The sequence below is a fragment of the Coregonus clupeaformis genome, unplaced genomic scaffold (genome assembly GCF_020615455.1).
Source record: "Coregonus clupeaformis isolate EN_2021a unplaced genomic scaffold, ASM2061545v1 scaf0604, whole genome shotgun sequence".
NCBI classification, from domain to species: Eukaryota; Metazoa; Chordata; class Actinopteri; order Salmoniformes; family Salmonidae; genus Coregonus; species Coregonus clupeaformis.
In genome coordinates, this window is record NW_025534059.1 from 135,636 (window position 1) to 159,960 (window position 24,325).

The 24,325-nt window shown below is 44.0% G+C and overlaps 1 protein-coding gene across 2 annotated transcripts; it reads right to left on the minus strand.

The window, feature by feature from the left end:
* Window positions 1–4,215: 4,215 nt before the first annotated feature.
* On the minus strand, window positions 4,216–12,725 carry LOC121561232 (zinc finger protein 3-like). Of its 2 annotated transcripts, XR_006658917.1 has the most exons (3): window positions 12,710–12,725; window positions 12,328–12,504; window positions 4,216–6,564 (listed from the first exon to the last, which is right to left on the minus strand). XR_006658917.1 is itself a non-coding variant. In XM_045216088.1 (2 exons), exons 1-2 carry the CDS (start codon window positions 12,716–12,718, stop codon window positions 11,389–11,391), a joined length of 1,125 nt encoding a protein of 374 aa, XP_045072023.1. In that variant the 5' UTR covers window position 12,719; the 3' UTR covers window positions 10,998–11,388. The 2 variants fall into 2 exon arrangements, 1 of the variants encoding a protein (XP_045072023.1); XM_045216088.1 differs by lacking the exon at window positions 4,216–6,564 and having other exon boundaries at window positions 10,998–12,504; window positions 12,710–12,719.
* Between the last annotated feature and the right edge of the window lie 11,600 nt (window positions 12,726–24,325).

The window sequence follows — 24,325 nt, forward strand, 5'->3', positions numbered from 1 at the left end:
GCCAATCTTGGTGTTCTCTGGCAAATGCCAAACGTCCTGCACGGTGTTGGGCTGTAAGCACAACACCCACCTGTGGACGTCGGGCCCTCATACCACCCTCATGGAGTCTGTTTCTGACTGTTTGAGCAGACACATGCACATTTGTGGCCTGCTGGAGGTCATTTTGCAGGGCTCTGGCAGTGCTCCTCCTGCTCCTCCTTGCACAAAGGCGGAGGTAGCGGTCCTGCTGCTGGGTTGTTGCCCTCCTACGGCCTCCTCCACATCTCCTGATGTACTGGCCTGTCTCCTGGTAGCGCCTCCATGCTCTGGACACTATGCTGACAGACACAGCAAACCTTCTTGCCACAGCTCGCATTGATGTGCCATCCTGGATGAGCTGCACTACCTGAGCCACTTGTGTGGGTTGTAGACTCCGTCTCATGCTACCACTAGAGTGAAAGCACCGCCAGCATTCAAAAGTGACCAAAACATCAACCAGGAAGCATGGGAACTGAGAAGTGGTCTGTGGTCACAACCTGCAGAACCACTTCTTTATTGGGGGTGTCTTGCTAATTGCCTATAATTTCCACCTGTTGTCTATTCCATTTGCACAACAGCATGTGAAATGTATTGTCAATCAGTGTTGCTTCCTAAGTGGACAGTTTGATTTCACAGAAGTGTGACTTGGAGTTACATTGTGTGACTTGGAGTTACATTGTGTTGTTTAAGTGTTCCCTTTATTTTTTTGAGCAGTGTATATTATAATAGTTGCTAATTTTGTGTTGCATTAATGTTGCATTCTTTATCATTAAAACATTAAAAATATAAAGAAACAATGGTGTGATTTTGTTTGATTGATGGGAATTTACACTGCAACAGCCTATCACGGCCTTAATAAAAAGAAAGTTAGGCTACGTACGTGACGTATCCTACGTCAGTGTAGCCGCTCAACAGTTACCTCGCATTTTTTAAAGCTGGATGAGTTTTCGCCGGCTTACTCGCTTCAGTTCGTCATATATATCCGTAAGTGGTTGAAAAGCCCACCAACAGTCTCCTCTGCCAAATTGGATACGACACCGACGCCTCCTGATGTTGTAGTTGGAGAAGGAGACCCTGGATGACAGTCTGAGCCTGATGCTAGTAGCTCCGTGGAGTCCGGGGCAGCATTTGGGCCACAACTGCCTGTTGAATCAGTGGGTATGAGTGACCTCGGCATATACAAACCCAAACAGGTTGTGTTGAGGAAATATTCAGTCAAAATGTTTGGTTAAAAAAAACGATCATTTTCCTCTAGCTGGTATTTGAACAGGGACTGGCTTGAGTACTCGGTGGAAAAGGACTCCGCATTTTGTTATGCGTGCAGGAAATTCAAATCTGTATCATCGGACGCGAACTTCTCCATTAAGGGATTTAATGATTGGAAGCATGCAATTGGAACAGGCAAGGGCTTAAATAAGCATGCAGCTTCAAAAGAACATTTAGCCTGTGAAGCAATGTGGAGAGATTCAGAAAAACGTAGAGCAGGGGTGTCAAACGTCCGGCCCGCGGGCCGGATCAGGCCCGCAAACGGGTTTAATCCGGCCCGCGAGATGATTTTGTAAAGTATAAAAATGAGCTGCAATTTTCAATAAAATAAACTGCTGTTCCAATTGTGTCCACTGGATGGCGCAATAGCAATTGTGTTAAGCAAGCAAACTGTTTATACCGGGGCAGAGCAAATAGGTCAAGCAAGTGCAGCCAGTCCGGATGAGCTACTTTGTTTTTCCCGCGATATTTATTACGGCTTCTACTTTTAACATTATGTGCTTTGGCACCCTCATTGCCCCAATATGTCTCTGTCAAAAAAGAGAAAAGTGGACGCAGAGTGCAGAGTGTTCCAAGAAAAATTGTCATCCTTCTATTTATTCACGGAATTGAATGGGAAAGCTGTATGTTTGGTGTGTTCACAGCATGTTGCAGTGCTGAAAGAATATAACCTTCGTCGCCACTATGTGAGTCTTCATGCCGACAAATATGACAACTTTCAAGGACAGCGGAGAAGAGAGAAGGTGAATGAACTGTTGGTGGGTCTGAAGAAACAGCAGTCTGTGTTTACTCACAGCCGAGAAATCAGTGACGCTGCAGTGAAAGCTAGCTACCTCATTGCTAATGAAATCGCAGTGGCTTCAAAACCATTTGGTGAGGGTGAATTTGTAAAAACATGCATGATGAAGGCAGCAGAGATTGTGTGCCCTGAAAAGCACCAGGCTTTTGCAAATATCAGCCTGACAAGAAACACAGTTGCAGACAGGATTTCCGATCTTTCAGTGGATTTGGACAGCCAGTTGAAGCAAAAAGTAAAGTCATTTATTGCGTTTTCGGTTGCAATTGATGAAAGCACGGACATTACAGATGTTGCACAACTGGCCATTTTCATCCGCGGAGTTGATGACACATTGACCGTCACAGAGGAGTTCGTGGAGTTGGTGCCGATGACAGATACAACGACAGCAGCTGATATTTTCACTGCACTCGTCGGCGCGCTGGACAGGGTCGGAGTGGACTGGTCCCGCGCTGTCAGCCTGGCTACAGATGGTGCGCCCTCAATTATCGGGAAAAAAGCAGGCGTTGTGACAAAGTTCAGAGAGAAAGTGCAATCTGCAAATGGAGGACGTGATTTTTGGACTTTTCACTGTATTTTGCACCAGGAGTCTTTGTGTTGCAAGTCATTAAAGATGGATAACGTCATGAAGGTGGTCATCCAAACTGTTAATTTCATCCGATCCAGAAGCCTGAATCACCGTCAGTTTGACAGCCTTCTCAGAGAGAAAGACCACATCTATGGCCTGCCATACCACACTGAGGTCAGATGGTTAAGCCGAGGTGCTGTGCTGAGGCGTTTCTTTGATTTACGAGAAGAAATTGAACAGTTCATGGAAGAAAAGGGCAAACCAGTGTTAGAATTTAATTCCGCAGAATGGATGCAGGACCTTGCATTTATGGTGGATGTTACAGAGCACCTGAATAACTTTAACAAACAGCTGCAAGGGCGCAACAAAGTTGCCACGCAGTATTATGACAGCATACGTTCTTTCAAGTTGAAGCTGTCATTGTGGGAGACGCAACTCGCCGGTGGTGATGCAGCTCACTTCCCCTGTCTGAAAAATGTGTGCGCGAACCCAACATGTGGCAGACATGAAGCGGTTCAAAGATAAAATAACGGGACTGTTAAGGGAGTTTGAGCAACGCTTTCAGATTTTTGGTGAACTGGAGAAAGACTTCAACGTTTTTTGTTCGCCATTCACCGTGAATCCCTTTGATCTGCCCGTCAGCATCCAACTTGAAATAATAGACTTGCAGTGTGACTCGGATTTGAAGGGCAAATTTGCCGCAGCTGGCTTGGACACATTTTATCAGAATCTCTTGCCAGGTTACCCCAACTTGACAGCCCTCGCTGCAAAACTGTTGTGCATGTTTGGAACCACATATCTTTGTGAGCAAGTTCTCTGTAATGAGCATAAATAAAACAAAGCTGCGCTCAAGGCTCACGCACAAGCACTTGAATCACATCCTGAAGTTGGCTGCCACTCAGGATGTGACGCCTGATATTGATGCGCTGGTGAAAGCTAAAAGATGCCAGGTATCAGGAGTCAAATAAACTATGCAACCCCACTTAAAGTGCTGCATGAGACACCCTGATATAGTTCTGTGATCTGTGATATACTTCTGTGAATCACTGAGGCATTGTGTGTTTGTGTGTTGTTTGTCCTCAGAATTTCAAATAACTTGAGGTGTTTTATGATTAATAGTGATGTTGTGCTTTTGGACACACTGTCCTCAGGCTCCATCTTTATGTTTATATGTTTTTATGTTGATGTGATATTGTTTTTAATTGATTTTATTTTATTTGTATATTTAACCTATTCTTGACTCTGTGGTTCTTGCACTTGTTTGGGGAACAGGATTTCACTATTTGTATCTTCATTTCTGCCTTAGAAATGACACCCTGATATAATTCTGTGATCTGTGAAACAGTTATGTGAATCACTGAGGCATTGTGTGTTTGTGTGTTCTTTTTCTTTAGAATTTTCAAATAAACTTCAGGTGTTTTATGATTAATAGTGATGTTGTGCTTGTACTATTTTGGACACACTGTCCTCAGGCTCCAGCTTTATGTTTTATGTTGATAGTATTAAAACAAAGAAAACAATCTGAAGTTGTTGTTTTTAAGTTATATATACCATGATTTTACCGGTCCGGCCCACTTGGGAATAGATCTTCCTCCATGTGGCCCCTGAGCTAAAATGAGTTTGACACCCCTGCTCTAGACCCAATTTCCTACCATTTGGTGTAATATCATGTCCTAGATACTTGACGGATTGAGACACAAGCTGCAGCTTTTTTTCTTAGAAACCTTTTCAGCAAGGAACACTAACAGAGCTCTGGTGTCGATTTTGCATGCTTGTTGGGTTTCAGAACACAGTAACAGGTCGTCGACATACTGTATTAACTGTAAGATCTTGAACAAAACGCCAATCACCCGAGGCTTTCCGGACAGGAAGAATGGGGGTGTTGCAGGGAGAGTCTGAACAAGGCACAATTGCTCCTCTCTCTACCAATAAAGCATGAACAGGGGTAATCCCCTGCACTGCCTCCTGACTCAGGATACTGGGCCTGGCTGGGTCTGTGTGCTCTTAGGTGTGACGTAAGCGGTTTCACCCCCCTCATTCGCCCAGTGTCACACTAATCTTCAGCCCACAGAGAGTCTGGGAGACCAGCCAGCAATGGTGACTCAGTCTCCACGGAAACCATCTGCTTAGTTGGTTTGGTGCTATCAAGGCCATTGTACGCCTGGTTGAACTGCAGCCCACACCAAGTATGTGTGCGGGGGAGAATTTAGACCCATCCGCTCTAAGTTCCCAGTCAGTGACCTGCAAGACAGACTTCAAACCAAACATCAGTATCCTCCCAGGCAACAATTTTTTTTTACATCTTAATACTAAGCACAAAACAAAACTGAGGCCCACTATAATCTGAACGTCGTGAGTATCACTGCATAGTAAGCTCTCTTGGGGTGTGGTTCCTATCAGCCAGTTCTGTTCATAATATAAATCTCTCAAAGTGTAAATCTCTCAGTGTAAATCTCTCGTCAATGGTGAGAAATTGGCGGTGCAATGTAGGTCTGTCTGTGGCATAAAACTGTCTTTCTTTTTCCAACAGCTACGGGCCGTTGAGAAAATCTCTTCAATTGGGTCACAATTTGATCTGTCAATGTCCTGTATGTTCCATGCATAGTACCAATCACACGTTTGGATAAAATAACATTAATTCCCAACTTCCTGCCAAATTTACAGGGCAACATGCAGAGGCAATAAATTGAAATGTGTCCTGCACATATCATCAATTTTAACCGGCAGGGGCATCGTGAGTAACTCTTTTCATAATTACTCCCGAGGCCCCCACAGTGCTGACTGATTCATTTGACATGGGAGGATTGGACATAGTTTTAGAATTTATCACAGACATTGCAGCGCCAGTATCTACTAGAAATTCTATTGACTCCCCATTGACGAAGAGATGAAACATTGGCTCTTCACGGGTGCTTGAAAAAATCTTTAAATGCTGTCCAAGGGTGTCAACTGTCTCAACCTCGTGTCAATCTGTATGTGGGTTGTAAAGGGTCGTTTTCGGTGGCGGTCCTGTTCTGCAGTTACCTCCCCCTCGCCCTGCCCCACCCGATCCGTTATTGCAGTCTTTTGCAAAATGTCCACTCTTTCCACAATTATAGCAGGCAAAGTTCCTACCCTGTGGTTGCTGTCGTCCGGCCCGTCCGTCAGCACTGTCTCCCCCTCCTCCTCTCCCTCTACCTCTTCCTTTTCCTCTCTGTCCATCGTTTTGAGGCCCTCCCTGAGCCTGCCGCTGCTGGCCCTGTCCTTGAGAATGCCAGCTGTGCATTCCTCCTTTTCCATTCTCTGTTTCATCTTATCTTCTTGAGACAGTTGCTGCCTCTCAGCGTGTTTACAGTGTTCAATGACCGCCTGTTGCTGGTCTGATGCCACTGTGTTTGCGGAAACAGTTCTCCAATCTATGCCTGTAGTCCTACAGTGAAACGGGAGTCGTTGTAGGCGGTGTGTAGAACTGGTTCCTACTGCTCTGGGGCTGCCTCTGAGGGGTCTGACGGTCCTGCAGTCTTATCAGGTCTTGTTAGGAGTAGAGCTGCGGCGGCTGAGCGGGCTGCTGTTGGACAACCAGGGTGGGTGCTGGTGCAGTGGATACAGGGGTATAATAGGGAGGTGGAAAGTCATTGTTTTTCCTTCTCATTCACCATTATTCCTTTAATTTTCTTGTCTGCCCTTCTCTGCTTCTCCTTCCCACTTCCTAAAATCATCCCAGTCTATTCTACTTGCCTATCTCTCGAAGTCCTGTAACTTCTTTCTACATTCTGCTAACAAAACCTCACTTAATGTGCCTTTCAAGGGAAAATCTGCTACCTTGTGTCAGAGCGGTACCTGTTCCAGAATGTTCCTGCCCCACTTCTCCACCATTACCTTCACCGGTCCAGTCAGAGGGTCAGGCAGACAGGGTTCACCCATTGTGAAACTCCATCTATACACACACTCAGAGACAAACAAAAACAAACATACAAAACAAACAGTATTTAGTTAGGAACGTCTTCCTTTCTTAAAATGAATTATGGGTTAACTCAAAAACAAATTGATCAATTATGGGTTAACTCAAAAGGGAGTGTTTCTTCGCCATCAAAATATGTTTTAATTTCTTTATGTAATTTAGAATTATGTACCCATACAGTATTTCCCCCTATACAAAATGTTGTATGTGTTTTATGCACGTAACCAATTATTTCCTAAGTATATCCATTGGGCAAATTGCGGCCTTCTAAAATAATGTGCTAACCTGCAGGAATATGTTCTTACTTTATCTCAGGACCCTGTCCTGGAATCACATAGCTCATGCATTTACATCTGACATTTGCAAACCATGGCATATCAATTTAATATTAATGAAGTACTTTGCCAAATAATGCGCATTTACCCGGGAATGCCTCTGTTATAAAACAGGGTTTTCTCCACACAGTAGAGCCCTCCTTGTCACTAAGACAAGGTCTTCTTCACACACAGTGAAAACGTACCTGTGTCTGACCAGGTTATCCCTGCTCCTACAAAGATCCTAGTCAGAGATGTTCCTGCTCCAACAGGGCAACTCGTCCCAGAATTTCTCCTTTAATTAAAGATATCTCTGTTCCAACAGAGTTCCTAATTCAAGATTCTAGGACTTCCCCTATCAGAAATAACTCTGCTACAACAAAGTTTCTAACTAGGGGTGTCTTTGCTTCAACAAAGACCTAATGTGCACGACCTGTTCCCAGAACAGGATTTTCTATGATGTTTGAAAGATATCAGTCTCCCCCTTAATTTATTTTGTCTGTTCGGGATGATGTATCCGTCCACTGACGCTCCCTGCCGGGTCCGAGGCGGGTCCCTTTCTGCTCCTCTTAGTCGGAGTGTGGGCTCCCCGAGCCACGTCTACTGTAGACCCTGTGCACGGTTATCCTTGGTCTCCCCGGGAACGATGAGCAAGCGGAGTTAGCCATCCCATCCTTGTCGCCAAGAATTGTAGTGGAAATTCCAACCAGAAAGGAAGAGACTGCAAACAACAACTTTTTATTATAAGATTTGCAAATCTGGAGCTGGTTAATAATCCTCTCAACAACAGTGCAGAGTTAAGAGCCCAACAAACAAGAGTTGGGACTCAGCCTTTATAGGAAAATACAACCTCTGTCTACGTGGCAGTTTAGCAGGTGTGTGAGATCATGGTGGGAACATAGCGCACAAACAATTGATAACGGCAGTTTTGTTACTCCTTTCTGCTGATAGAATTGTCGCTGCTGCTCAAGCTAGCCTCTGTTCTCTTCATATCTCCACACAGCTGTGCCCTTGAAAGATACGAAAATAACAGGATGGACCAAAAACTGTGGTCACTCTCAGAGGCTCTTTGTCTTTGGCCGCATGACCAAGTTGCTCAGAAACAAGAGAGGAAAAACACTGGCTTCTTCCTACATGAGAGAAACAGACAGTGGAAATGTACAGGTTTAAGGCTTATACAGCACATGTACAGTGCCTTGCAAAAGTATTCATCCCCCTTGGCGTTTTTTCCTATTTTGTTGCATTACAACCTGTAATTTAAATGGATTTTTATTTGGATTTCATGTAATGGACATACACAAAATAGTCCAAATTGGTGAAGTGAAAAAAAAAAAACTTATTTCAAAAAATTCTAAGAAATCAATAACGGAAAAGTGGTGCGTGCATATGTATTCACCCCCTTTTCTATGAAGCCCCTAAATAAGATCTGAAGGTAATTGGTTTCACCAGAAGTCACATAATTAGTTAAATAAAGTCCACCTTTGTGCAATCTAAGTGTCACATGATCTCAGTATATATACACCTGTTCTGAAAGGCCCCAGAGTCTGCAACACCACTAAGCAAGAGGCACCACCAAGCAAGCGGCACCATGAAGACCAAGGAGCTCTCCAAACAAGTCAGGGACAAAGTTGTGGAGAAGTACAGATCAGGGTTGGGTTATAAAAAAATATCAGAAACTTTGAACATCCCACGGAGCACCATTAGATCCATTATTAAAAAATGGAAAGAATATGGCACCACAACAAACCTGCCAAGAGCGGGCCGCCCACCAAATCTCACAGACCAGGCAAGGAGGGCATTAATCAGAGAGGCAACAAAGAGACCAAAGATAACCCTGAAGGAGCTGCAAAGCTCCACAGCGGAAATTGGAGTATCTGTCCATAGGACCACTTTAAGCCATACACTCCACAGAGCTGGGCTTTATGGAAGAGTGGCCAGAAAAAAGCCATTGCTTACAGAAAAAAATAAGCAAACACATTTGGTGTTCGCCAAAAGCCATGTGGGAGATTCCCCAAACATATGGAAGAAGGTACTCTGGTCAGATGAGACTAAAATTGAGCTTTTTGGCCATCAAGGAAAACGCTATGTCTAGCGCAAACCCAACACCTCTCATCACCCCGAGAACACCATCCCCACAGTGAAGCATGGTGGTGGCAGCATCATGCTGTGGGGATGTTTTTCATCGACAGGGACTGGGAAACTGGTCAGAATTGAAGGAATGTTGAATGGCGCTAAATACAGGGAAATTCTTGAGGGAAACCTGTTTCAGTGTTCCAGAGATTTGAGACTGGGACGGAGGTTCACCTTCCAGCAGGACAATGACCCTAAGCATACTGCTAAAGCAACACTTGAGTGGTTTAAGGGGAAACATTTAAATGTCTTGGAATGGCCCAGACCTCAATCCAATTGAGAATATGTGGTATGACTTAAAGATTGCTGTACACCTGTGGAACCCATCCAACTTGAAGGAGCTGGAGCAGTTTTGCCTTGAAGAATGGGCAAAAATCCCAGTGGCTAGATGTGCCAAGCTTATAGAGATATACCCCAAGAGACTTGCAGCTGTAATTGCTGCAAAAGGTGGCTCTACAAAGTATTGACTTTGGGGGGGTGAATAGTTATGCACGCTCAAGTTCTGTTTTTTAGTCTTATTTCTTGTTTATTTCACACCCAAAAATATTTTGCATCTTCAAAGTGGTAGGCATGTTGTGTAAATCAAATGATACAGACCCATTTTAATTCCAGGTTGTAAGGCAACAAAATAGGAAAAATGCCAAGGGGGGTGAATACTTTCGCAAGCCACTGTATAACAGAGTTTGTAATTTTTCCACGATAGGTGTCAATGGAAAGCCCTTCAAACTGCCAAAGACTCCAGCCACCCTAGTCATAGTTCTCTTTGCTACCACACAGCAAGCAGTACCGGAGCGCCAAGTCTAGGTCCAAAAGGCTTCTTAACAGCCATAAGACTGCTGAACAGCTAATCAAATGGCTACCTGGACTATTTGCACTGACCCCCCCCCCCATAGTCACTTTACCCCTACCTACATGTACCTCAATTACCTCGACTAACCTGTACCCCCGCACAATGACTCAGTACCTCCGGTATATAGCCTCGTTATTGTCATTTTATTGTTGCTCTTGAATTTTTTTTTTTTTTTACTTTAGTTCATTTAGTAAATATTTTCTTAACTCTTATTTTTCTTAACTGCATTGTTGGTTAAGGGCTTGTAAGTAAGCATTTCAGGCACATGTGACAAATACAATTTAATTTGGGGGGGAAATTAAAGTAGTTGAATGGAAGTAATGAAATAGGCATTTGTGAACATTATATAGCTAGCTACACTGTACAAACACAATATATCACTTTATAGAAATTAAGTAGTGCCTTCAGAAAGTATTCACACCCCTTTACTTTTTCCACATTTAGTTGTGTTACAAAGTGGGATTCAAATTGATTTAATTGTAATTTTTTGTCAATGATCTACACAAAATACTCTCTAACGTTTGTAAAAAATAAAATAAAACACTAATATCTTGATTAGATAAGTATTCAACCCCTGAGTCAATACATGTTAGAATCAAACACATTACGTAAGACTTTTTAGGCTTATATATGCCCCATACACTGAGTGTACAAAACATTGACACCTTCCTATTATTGAGTTGCGCACCCCCCCCTTTGCCCTCACAACAGCCTCAATTTGTTGGGGTATGGACTCTACAAGGTGTCGAAAGTGTTCCACAGGGATGCTGGCCCATGTTGACTCCAGTGCTTCCTACAAGTTGGCTGGATGTCCTTTGGGTGGTGCACTATTCTTGATACACACGGAAAACTGTTGAGCGTGAAAAATCCAGCAGCGTTGCAGTTCTTGACACAAATTGGTGCACCTGACAACTACTACCATACCCCTTTCAAAGGCACTTAAACATTTTGTCTTGCCCATTCACCCTCTGAATGGCACACATACACAATCCATGTCTCAATTGTCTCAAGGCTTAATAATCCTTCTTTAACCTGTCTCTCCTCCCCTTCATCTACACTGATTGAAGTGGATTTAACAAGTGACATCAATAAGGGATCATAGTTTTCACCTGGATTCCCCTGGTCAGTCTATGTCTTGGAAAGAGCAGGTGTTCCTAATGTTTTGTACACTCAGTGTATATCACACAATGTCTGGAAGCAATATGCTACCCAGGAATATTACTCTCGTTATTCCACATGATATTTTCTGCTGACAATAATGAAAATTAATCTTTGTCTTTAATGCAGTGTTTGATCTAAACGTCAGAGGCTATTGAGGGGAATTGGTTACTTTCTATGTGATAGAGTGGAATGGTTTTTCTGCTGGTGTATTCTGAGGTAGCTCCTCTCTGACAACCTCTTCCAGCAGTGCGTACAGGTGAACGGCCTTTCGCCCGTGTGGCCCTTCAGGTGCATCTTCAGCTGGTGCTGGCAGGAGAATCTCTTCGCACAATGGGGTCAGCTGTATTATTTCTGCCCTGTATGGACCCTCTGGTGTCTCTTCAGGTGACCAGCCTGGGCGAAGCGCATGTGACACTGGGTACAGCCGAAGGGTTTCTCCCCTGTGTGGACCCTCTGGTGCTTCTTCAGGTTACCAGCCTCAGCGAAGCGCATATGACACTGGGTACAGCCGAAGGGTTTCTCCCCTGTGTGGACCCTCTGGTGGATCTCCACCTTCTGGAGGCAGCTGAAGCCTTTGTTACAGAACATGCATAGGAACCGTTTCTCTTTACTTTTGCCTGATGTCGCTCCTCTACCCCGTGCCTGGGCCCTTTGGCCCTTTGAGTTCAATACCTGATCGAAAAGGACGCAGTCCTGTGAATCGGAAGGTCCCATCGACATGGACACTGGCTCGCGATCCTTGAGTGCGTGTAATGGGGAGTGGGTCGTGACATTTGGATTTGTCTCTAAGCTTTCCCTGTAATCTAAGAAATCTCTGCCTTGTGAGTGTCCTTCTCCTAAGTGAGTCTTGTCTGCATTCCATGTCAGAGGAACGTCTCCATCCACTTTCACAGTCACATCATCTACGACTATAACCTCCCCTTTCTTATCTAGGCACCCTTCAGAGTATACACTACTACTGTACCGGTTCCAGTCCTCTCTAGACAGATCAGTCTGTGTCTCTAAACCCAAGGGCATGATGCCAGGGTCCATCTCTGTAGTGTAAGAACATGACAGATCATTGCCAGTCTCTAATGCATCACCTGAGTCCCGATGAGAATGAACAGTCCTCGGGTTACCGTAAAGTAAATACTCTGAGCCGGAAGCAGGACAGCCCAGTCTCCCCAGCCCCAGTCTCTCAGGGTCTGATCTGTGGTCAGATCCTGTGTGTAAGAGCCTGTGTGTTACAGTTAAAGTATCCGTGTCTGTCTCTGACTTGAGGACGGCGTTCTGCGTTCCACTGACCTCCGTGATTCTGCGTCGGGTGCTGGGCGGCGCTGGGGCGATGGTGGTGGGGTCCTTTGTGGCTACATGGGGCTCTACAGCCGCTTGAGTCTGGGTGTCTCTGCTGTGCCGTGGGTCCTCCTCTCCTTCAGACCTCTCCTGCTTGACCCCAGGACCTGCAGCCTCTGCATCTGCAGACTGACACAGGAAGAGAGTTTATTACCGGTATATGAGTTGAATTGGATAACAATGTCGTAGGGAAGTCTCACAAGCTCCCCTATGGCAGATAAATAAGGATGTACATGTAAACAAGTGAATACCTGAGGGGAGCCTTACTGAAATAAACGGCCACATTTGACTTACAAAGTAACTGTAATATTTTATGCAACACTATTACACTAACCTCTATCATGATAACGTGCTGGGTTGAGGTTCCACTCCCCTCATCAACAGTGATTGGTTGGTCATCTCTCCATGTATTGCATCCCGCTGGCTTCACAAAGCTCCTGTGGCCTCCAGTGAGATGTCCTTCACCTGAGAGAGTGATTGGGGGAAAAGAGGTGTTTAGGTTAGCTACTTTCAATGCTTAATGGTATATTATACACTATTGACATGGTCTAGAAACGGGTCAACATTGAGCACATCTATCTCCTAAATGTTTTGGCATTCAGGTCCAAAAGTTACTTTCTGACCACTTCTACCATCAGAAAATATTAATAGAAAGTTTCGTTCAAATCAAAAGGGGTGTGGTCAAAAAGTGATTTAAATCAAATTGAACTACCCAATATCATATTCTAAACAGATTATTGATTTACTGCATTATCTATTATTTGCTCACTTAAAACAATGTGATGCATGGAACATAATCAATCGAGCTATAAATAGAAATGTTTCCGTTAAGCTCATTTGGGGGAAAAAAGACGTGGAACGACCCTATTGTGTATTTCTACAAGATAGCTAAGTAATCAGGTGAATTATTGCGTAGTATCCAAAAACTGACCAAGAAGCAATTCTGGTTAAGCATATGTGGTTAACACATCTAAAGACACACATGCACATTGGAACGGTGCGACAGCCCCCTCGGCCTTGCAAAATGTACCTCTTTCCATTCCTTTGTATTGGTCGAGGATGTTGACACTACTGGGACGACTGGCGAGGACGCGATCTCGCGTTGTCCTCTCTGCGCGCTCCCGTGCCTGCTTCAGTTCCAATAGCTGTAGTTTCCTCCGCAATCCACTGTTTTCTTTCTGGCTTTGAGTTATTTCCAAACGAAACACTGCATAGTCGTCGTCTACGAGTTTACAGATATTTGCAACGGCTTCATTCGCTAGCACCTCCATAATGGAGGCTATTTGAGTGTGAAAAACTACACAGTCAGCCATTGTTAGCTAACGATTGCAGCTAGCTTTACCTAGACAACATCAACCAAGTCCTGTCTCCAACGCGAATGAAAGACTACCTGGGGCAAGTATGTGATGCTGTGCAGTTAAATTAGCAATATTGTGAGTTCCATGGTGGTAATAAATGTCTAAATTACAACAATAAAAACGCTAACGTGAAAATTGTAAATGGTCAACGCTTACTTCCGTTTACTTCTTCGGTAAGATTTTGTGGCGAATTTCACGCCAAAGGTGTATTGCCGCCACCAACTGGACGGGGTGAAAGAATGCACAAAAATCCCATTATGGGGAAGGGGAAATAACATCAAATCAAATCACATTTTATTGGTCACATGCGCCGAATACAACAGGTGCAGACATTACAGTGAAATGCTTACTTACAGCCCTTAACCAACAGTGCATTTATTTTAAACAAAAAGTAAGAATAAAACAACAACAAAAAAAGTGTTGAGAAAAAAAGAGCAGAAGTGAAATAAAGTGACAGTAGGGGAGGCTATATATACAGTAAAATAAAGTGACAGTAGGGGAGGCTATATATACAGCTATATATACAGGGGGGGTACCGTTGCATAGTCAATGTGCGGGGGCACCGGCTAGTTGAGGTAGTTGAGGTAATATGTACATGTGGGTAGAGTTAAAGTGACTATGCATAAATACTTAACAGAGTAGCAGCAGCGTAAAAAGGATGGGGTGGGGGGCAGTGCAAATAGTCCGGGTAGCCATGATTAGCTGTTCAGGAGTCTTATGGCTTGGGGTAGAAGCTGTTGAGAAGTCTTTTGGACCTAGACTTGGCACTCCGGTACCGCTTGCCGTGCGGTAGCAGAGAGAACAGTCTATGACTAGGGTGGCTGGAGTCTTTGACAATTTTGAGGGCCTTCCTCTGACACCGCCTGGTATAGAGGTCTTGGATGGCAGGGAGCTTTGCCCCAGTGATGTACTGGGCCGTACGCACTACCCTCTGTAGTGCCTTGCGGTCAGAGGCCAAGCAGTTGCCATACCAGGCGGTGATGCAACCAGTCAGGATGCTCTCGATGGTGCAGCTGTAGAATTTTTTGAGGATCTGAGGACCCATGCCAAATTTTTTTAGTCTCCTGAGGGGGAATAGGCTTTGTCGTGCCCTCTTCACGACTGTCTTGGTGTGTTTGGACCATGATAGTTCGTTGGTGATGTGGACACCAAGGAACTTGAAGCTCTCAACCTGTTCCACTACAGCCCCGTCGATGAGAATGGGGGCGTGCTCAGTCCTCTTTTTTTTCCTGTAGTCCACAATCATCTCCTTTGTCTTGGTCACGTTGAGGGAGAGGTTGTTGTCCTGGCACCACACGGCCAGATCTCTGACCTCCTCCCTATAGGCTGTCTCATCGTTGTCGGTGATCAGGCCTACCACTGTTGTGTCGTCGGCAAACTTAATGATGGTGTTGGAGTCGTGCCTGGCCATGCAGTCATGGGTGAACAGAGAGTACAGGAGGGGACTGAGCACGCACCCCTGAGGGGGCCCCCGTGTTGAGGATCAGTGTGGCAGATGTGTTGTTACCTACCCTTACCACCTGGGGGCGGCCCGTCAGGAAGTCCAGGATCCAGTTGCAGAGGGAGGTGTTTAGTCCCAGGATCCTTAGCTTAGTGATGAGCTTAGAGGGCACTATGGTGTTGAATGCTGAGCTGTAGTCAATGAATAGCATTCTCACGTAGGTGTTCCTCTTGTCCAGGTGGGAAAGGGCAGTGTGGAGTGCGATAGAGATTGCATCATCTGTGGATCTGTTGGGGCGGTATGCAAATTGGAGTGGGTCTAGGGTTTCTGGGATTATGCTGTTGATGTGAGCCATGACCAGTCTTTCAAAGCACTTCATGGCTACAGACGTCAGTGCTACGGGTCGGTAGTCATTTAGGCAGGTTATCTTAGAGTTCTTGGGCACGGGGACTATGGTGGTCTGCTTGAAACATGTTGGTATTACAGACTCAGTCAGGGACATGTTGAAAATGTCAGTGAAGACACTTGCCAGTTGGTCAGCACATGCTCGGAGTACACGTCCTGGTAATCCGTCTGGCCCTGCGGCCTTGTGAATGTTGACCTGCTTAAAAGTCTTACTCACATCGGCTACGGAGAGCGTGATCACATAGTCGTCCGGAACAGCTGGTGCTCTCATGCATGCTTCAGTGTTGCTTGCCTCGAAGCGAGCATAGAAGTGGTTTAGCTCGTCTGGTAGGCTTGTGTCACTGGGCAGCTCGCGGCTGTGCTTCCCTTTGTAGTCTGTAATAGTTTTCAAGCCCTGCCACATCCGACGAGCGTCAGAGCCAGTGTAGTATGATTCAATCTTAGACCTGTATTGACTCTTTGCCTGTTTGATGGTTCGTCGGAGGTCATAGCGGGATTTCTTATAAGCGTCCGGGTTAGAGTCCCGTTCCTTGAAAGCGGCAGCTCTACCCTTTAGCTCAGTGCGGATGTTTCCTGTAATCCATGGCTTCTGGTTGGGGTATGTACGTACGGTCACTGTGGGGACGACATCATCGATGCACTTATTGATGAAGCCAGTGACTGATGTGGTGTACTCCTCAATGCTGTCTGAAGAATCCCGGAACATGTTCCAGTCTGTGCTAGCAAAACAGTCCTGTAGCTTAGCATCTGCGTCATCTGACCACTTTTTTATTAGCCGAATCACTGGTGCTTCCTGCTTCAGTTTTTGCTTATAAGCAGGAATCAGGAGGATAGAGTTATGGTCAGATTTGCCAAATGGAGGGCGAGGGAGAGCTTTGTATGCGTCTCTGTGTGTGGAGTAAAGGTGGTCTAGAGTTTTTTCCCCTCTGGTTGCACATTTAACATGCTGGTAGAAATGAGGTAGAACGGATTTAAGTTTCCCTGCATTAAAGTCCCCGGCTACTAGGAGCGCTGCATCTGGATGAGCGTTTTCCTGTTGATTAATGGCCTTGTACAACTCATTCAGTGCAATCTTAATGCCAGCATTGGTTTGTGGTGGTAAATAGACAGCTATGAAAAATATAGATGAAAACTCTCTTGGTAAATAGTGTGGTCTACAGCTTATCATAAGATACTCTACCTCAGGCGAGCAAAACCTTGAGACTTCCTTAGTATTTGATTTTGTGCACCAGCTGTTGTTTACAAATATACACAGACCGCCACCCCTTGTCTTACCAGAGTCTGCAGTTCTGTCCTGTCGATGTAGTGTATAGCCCGCTAGCTGAATGTTGTCATTGTTGTCGTTCAGCCACGACTCCGTGAAACATAAGATATTACAGTTTTTAATGTCCCGTTGGTAGGATAACCGTAATCTTAAATCGTCAATTTTATTCTCAAAAGATTGAACGTTGGCTAATAGGATTGATGGGAGAGGCAGTTTACTCGTTCGCCGTCGGATCCTTACAAGGCACCCGGATCTGCGTCCACGATATCTCCGTCTCTTCCTCACGCGAATGACGGGGATCTGGGCCTTGTCGGGTGTCTGTATGATATCCTTCGCGAACGCCTCGTTGAAGAAAAAGTCTTCGTCCAATTCGAGGTGAGTAATCGCTGTCCTGATATCCAGAAGCTCTCTTTGGTTATAAGAGACGATGGCAGAAACATTATGTACAAAATAAATTACAAATAACGCGGAAAAACACACATAATAGTACAATTGGTTAGAGGGCTGTAAAACGGCAGCCATCTTCTTCCGGGGCTGTTCTACATTATTCCACACAAACTACAAAACATTTACAAAAACAAAAAAATCCCACTCCTTCAGTCATTCAAAAACTCAGAGACCCTGCTAAGGCTCTGGGGCATGAGAGGGTGAGACTGCATGAGACAGTACTCCATCTGTCATTATGTTGTCTTATAATGGTCATATTCTGGTCACGATGTCATACGACCAAAAAATGACTAGTTTAAGACATCTTTTTCTGAGATAAAAATATTGGATTTAAGCTGATTGGCCACTCTTTAAAGAGATTATCCGGTACTTTTGTATAATTTTTAGCCAGTAGTTCTGAGACCAGTAGTTTTGGCACTCACACGCCAAAAGTGGTCCCCGAAAATTGGGTACTACGTCACATATGTCCAGATATGTGCACCACGTCACTGCACTCGCTCTGCTGTGTCCACTGAGCCGTTGGGCCCACCCTGCAACCTCATTGGATAATGCTGCGAGGGGCTGAAGTACATTGGCTAGAACTTGAATTGCTAGGGGGGCTGGCCCCAGGTGGGGGGAAATTTAGGGAAAATGGCTTGGCAAAACTTCAAGAAAACAGTCGCTTCAAAACTGAAACAGTAATTCTGCTCATAGATTATGCATGTATGAACTACACATTGACACATCCAGCCAAAAGCAGGAGTTAAAAAAAATACACTACATGGCCACAAGTATGGCCCTTCAAATTAGTGGATTCGGCTATTTCAGCCACACCCGTTGCTGACAAGTGTATAAAATCGAGCACACAGCCATGCAATCTCCATAGACAAACATTGGCAGTAGAATGGCTCCTACTGAAGAGTTCAGTGACTTTCAACGTGGCACCGTCATAGGATGCCACCTTTCTAACAAGTTAGTTCGTCAAAATTCTGCCCTGCTAGAGTTGACCGGTCAACTGTAAGTGCTGTTATTGTGAAGTGGAAACGTCTAGGAGCAACAACGGCTCAGCCACAAAGTGGTAGGCCACACAAGCACACAGAATGGGACTTCCAAGTGCTGAAGCACGTAGCGCGTAAAAATAGTCTGTCCTCGGTTGCATCACACTACCGAGTTCCAAACTACCTCTGGAAGCAACGTCAGCACAATAAAAGTTAGTCGGAAGCTTCATGAAAATGGTTTCCATGGCCGAGCAGCCGCACACCAGCCTAAGATCACTATGGAGTGGTGTAAAGGTCGCTGCCATTGGACTCTGGAACAGTGAAAACGTGTTCTCTGGAGTGATGAATCACGCTTCATCATCTGGCAGTCCGTTGGACGAATCTGGGTTTGGCGGATGCCAGGAAAACGCTACCTGCCCGAATGCATAGTGCCAACTGTAAAGTTTGGTGGAGGAGGAATAATGGTCTGGGGCTGTTTTACATGGTTCGAGCTAAGCCCCTTAGTTCCAGTGAAGGGAAATCTTAACTCTACAGCATTGCTGCCCAACCCTCTTCCTGGAGATCTACTGTCCTCTAGGTTTTCAGTCCAACCCTCATTTAGCGTATCTGATTCAGCTAGTTAAGGTCTTGTTGAGCAGCTAATAAGTAGAATCAGGTGTGTTAAATTAGGGTTGGACTGAAAACCCACAGGACGATAGATCTCCAGGAAGAGGGTTGGACAGCCCTGCTCTACAGCATACAATGATGACATTCTAGACGATTCTGTGCTTCCAACTTTGTGGCAACTGTTTGGGGAAAGCCCTTTCCTGTTTCAGCATGACAAAGCAAGGTCCATACAGAAATGGTTTGTCGAGACCGGTGTGGAAGAACTTGACTGGCCTGCACAGAGCCCTGACCTCAACCCCTTGAATACCTTTGGGATGAATTGGAATACCGACTGAGAGCCAGGCCTAATCGCCCAACCTCACTAATGCTCGTGGCTGAATGGAAGCAAGTCCCCACAGCAATGTTCCAACATCTAGTGGAAAGCCTTCTCAGAAGAGTGGAGGCTGTTATAGCAGCAAAGGGGGGACCAACTCCATATTAATGCCCATGATTTTGGAATGAGATGTTCAACGAGCATGTGTTGACATACTTTTGGACATGTAGTGTACTTTCTTAGTAGCCAAAGTACTGCCGCATGTCTTTAAGGGCTGCAAAATGAGCAGGGATGTACCCAGAAGATCCAACACGTTTGCTTAAAGCTGCACTAGGGTCAGATAACATTCCTGTGTAGATTAAGACACCGCGGAGCCGGCGGGAGATATGGCTCGGAAAATTTACCTCAATCCAGGGATTAGAAATGCGTTGTACTCCGAATTGTCCCATTATCCCAACTGTTACACAGAGAAGATTGAACGACTGCTAGCAGTAGCCACAGCAGCCATTATGGATGAATCCCGGAACATATTCCAGTCTGTGCTAGCAAAACAGTCCTGTAGTTTAGCATCCGCTTCATCTGACCACTTCCATATTGAGTGCGTCACTGGTACTTCCTGTTTGAGTTTTTGCTTGTAAGCAGGAATCAGGAGGATTAAGTTATGGTCCGATTTGCAAAATGGAGGGTGGGGGGAGAGCTTTGTATGCGTCTCTGGAGTGATCTAGAGTTTTTATCCCTCTAGTTGCACAGGTGACATGCTGGTAGAAATGAGGTAAAACATATCAGTTTTCCTGCATTAAACTCACCGGCCATTGGGGGCCGCCTCTGGATGAGCATTTTCTTCTTTGCTTATGGCCCTATACAGCTCGTTGAGTGCGGTCTTAGTGCCAGCATCGGTTTGTGGTGGTAAATAGACAGCTACGAAAAATACAGATCAACTCTCTTGGTAAATAGTAGGGTTTACATGATGAGGTATTCTAACTCAGGCGAGCAGAACCTCGAGACTTCCTTAATATTAGAGACACACCGCTACCCCTGTTCTTACCGTACTCTGCCATTCTGTCCTGCCGATGCATAGAAAAACCAGCTAGATTTATATTATCCATATCCTTGTTCAGCCATGACACTGAGAAGCATAGTATATTACAGTTCTTAATGTCCCGTTGATAGGATCGTCTCGAATGGAGCTCGTCCAGTTTATTTTTCAGCGATTGCTCATTTGCCAATAGAACAGAGGGGAGATGCGATTTATTCATTTGCCGCCGTAGTCTCGCCAGGGTGCCTGCGCGGCGGCCTCTATAATGCCTTCTATGAGTGTCTGGGATTAGGGCCTGGTCCGGGATAATCAATATGTCTTTAGCTTCCGACTCACTGAAGTAGAAGTTCATATCCAAATCGAGGTTAGTGAGAGCTGTTCTTATGTCCAGAAGCTCTTTACGGTCATAGGAAACGATGGCGGAAACATTATGTACCAAAAAAAGACACAAAATAGCACTATTGGTCAGGAGCCCGTAAAACTGACGCCATTCCCTCCGGCGCCATTCAATAATTCGTAACATCTTGTAGGAATTGTAATTCGTAACATATCAGACAAATTCTAATTTGTAACATATCATACGAAATGGATGATGGACTTCCACAAATTAATACCTACCATACGAAACGTAACATATCATAACGTTTACTCTGGTCCAACGTTAAATCAACTCGGAAGTTCAAAGACACTGAGTTCTTCCATAGAAGCCGCTTCTCCATAGGTATAATTCTGTGGGCCTAATTCAGATAATGCATGTCATAAGAAGATGCCCAGCGCTTCAAGGCAAGCTTCCTCCATCCTCTCTCTCCTCACCCGCAAAATGTCAATTGCATCTCGCACCCTACACTGTGACTGGCAGGACAGCGTGTGTGTTTGTCTTTCATTATTATTAAACCATGCTGTTACGGCAAAATACAATTTGCTCTTAACGACTTTCCTATGCAGATTAAATCGCTTACCTGCTCCATAGCAAGCTGCTCTATCTGCACTGGGAAGTAATTTAATGTTGAGCTAAATGTAAAGAACATTTTGATTTCAGAGGTTTATAAAGGAACAGAAAGGAACAATATAAACCGTAACTTTTTTTTTTGTTCGAACCCCCTGCTGAAAAGTAGTAAGTAGTAGAACATTTGAGAAAGTTGTCAATGATGAGATTCGAACACGCAACCTTTGGGTTGCTAGACATTCACATTATAAACCCACCCATCCACCCCGACCAACCACCTTCCTTGCGTTTTTGCCTTAAGTAACCTTCTGTCTTATGTAACCATACCAAATGTAACATGTCATACTAATGTGAGTGTCCCGGATTTACATTTACTATGTTACGTCTAGTCTATGAGACCAGGCTGGAACGCTTCACATCCCTAGCTTATGAAACACATTCCAGACACTGGCTCTTGCTATTTTACTATAACTGATTTGACAGAGAAATATCAGCTAGACAGGATAGTCAGCTGCAGCTATCACCAAGCTAAGCTAGGCCCCGTTTACACTGAAGAGAAAGGATCTTATTGGTTGGTGTCATATAGTTAAAATGGTGTGGTTAAATGAAAAAGGTATGCGCTGTTCTTTCAAATACGGTACTGCTTATTACATTACACATCCAATCTCCTATGACCAACATCTTTCAAGCTGAGAGCAGACTTTTTTAGAAAGAACAGTGTGTTAGCAAGAATATAGTAGAAAATAATAATTAAACTATTCCATTTACATCACCTCAGTAAGGTAAATATTCAACTGCCCTTGTTCTAGCCTAGGTTTACTGTCTCTCTAAAAAACGGTATCTACACCAGCCTGTTAATTACCCTCTTACCCCAAGACACTTGACATGTTAACTGTAATACAGTGGGTATCATAAATATTCACCCCCCTTGGAATTTTTCACATTTTGTTGCGTTACAAAGTGGGATTGAAATAGATTTAGTGATTTTTTTTGTCATTGATCTAACAAAATACTCCATAATGTCAAAGTGAAAAGAAAATTCTACAAATGTTTACAAATTAATACAATTGTAATAACTAAAATATAGCATAAGTATTCAGCCCCTTTGTTCAGACAAGCCTAAATTAGTTCAGGAGTAAAGTTTGGCTTAACAAATCACATAATAAGTTACATGGATTCACTGTGTGAAATAGGGATTGACCTGATCTTTGAATGACTACCCCTTCCTCTGTCCCCCATACATACAGTGCCATATTTTGCTACGTTAGAGCCTTATACTAAAATTGATTAAATACACATTTTCCCTAATCAATCTACACACAATACCCCATTATTACAAAGCGAAAACAGATAATAAAAAACAGAAATACCTTATTTACAGAAGTATTCAGACCCTTTGCTATGAGACTCGAAATTGAGCTCAGGTGCATCCTGTTTCCATTGATCATCCTTGAGCTGTTTCTACAACTTCATTGGAGTCCACCTGTGGTAAATTGAATTGATTGAACATGATTTGGAAAGGCACACACCTGTCATTATATGGTACCACAGTTGACAGTGCATGTCAGAGAAAGAAACTAAGCCATGAGGTTGAAGGAATTGTCCGTAGAGCTCCGAGACAGGATTGTGTCGAGGCATAGATCTGGGGAAGGGTACCAAAACATTTCTGCAGCATTGAAGGTTCCCAAGAACACAGTGGCCTCCATCATTCTTAAATGGAAGAAGTTTGGAACCACTAAGACTCTTCCTAGAGCTGGCCGCCTGGCCAAACTGATCAATCGGGGGAGAAGGGCCTTGGTCAGGGAGGTGACCAAGAACCCGATGGTCACATTAGAAATACATCAAAACACAATCATGTTGAAGTAAAGAGCCCTGCCAACTAATAGAAACACTTATATTTCATTTTGGATAACTGTTTCTGTACATTTAAGAAACATTGCCTTGTGCCTTGTAATTCCATTAACAAAGACCCACATCTTTTAAGATATTTTCTAAAATCTCTCCCTCATGAGGGAGGATAATGAAAGTTTACAGAAGTTACAAGTGAAGGTAGACTTACCAATTAGTTATAGTGTTTTTACTGATATCAAGTTTGTTTATTAATTATTAAGGGATTAAGACTTATAATTCTGTTACCAAATCGGTAATGGAATTACTGGAATTAAATTGGCTACCATGGGAAATCATAGTAATCACAAACCACAGTTGGGTCACCTGCTACTGTCCTTCCTTCCGCTAGCATACTATTATGTTCAGCTCCTAACTGTTTTCTTTCTCTTTCTGTCATCTGGTGGACAAAGCAAGACTGTGAAAACAGTCTGGACAAACCCACACTCTCACTCACTCACCCACTCTCTCTCCTCTCCAGTTAATGTCTCCTCTCCCGTCTCCTACCACCTACCCTCTTTCCATTTACTGTAACAAGCATCCTCACCCACTGAGCACCAAGGGAAACCGGACGTCCATGGATGTTGAAAAGTAGTTGAACTTTGGTCAGTCCACCGTGGGCTGACCAATTCTGAACCAATCATAGATGTCTGTGTTTCACAAGTTTGGAAAGTACAGTAGAGTTCAGTACAGTCAAGTAGATTATAATGTACCGTACTGAACATATCTACTTTACTGTACTGTACTGTGCTGTCCAAACTTGTGAAACATAGTCGTATATGATTGGTTCAGATTTGGTCTGGTCCAGACCACTTAATTGTGGTCTTGTTTGGGGGCAGAGCTCATTAGAATAATAGCCAGTGCGTAGAATAATACACAAATATGCAAAGGAGGATATTGCATATTTCTACCTTTGTGTACCTATTCAGGATACATCACCACGAAGAGAACGATATTCATATCCTAATTTTGCATTTCTGTATAGTACAGATCAGGGACCCATGATGTAATTCCGTTACCGGATGTAAATCCACTTCACTTACTGTAGTTCAATAACCAAAATATATTTTTTCAAACTCAAGGTGTCATGTCATAGCTGACACCCCATTCTTTCTGCAGAAATTTTTGAATCTTAATTCAGAGCAGATATTTAACAGTTTTTGGAAAACGTGGTCACATAAAAATACATGTTTTTTGTTTGGTAACATTTTAAAGTGAAAAATCTGAGTCTCAGCGTAAATCCGTTATTGTGGAATTGCCCAAATTGAAC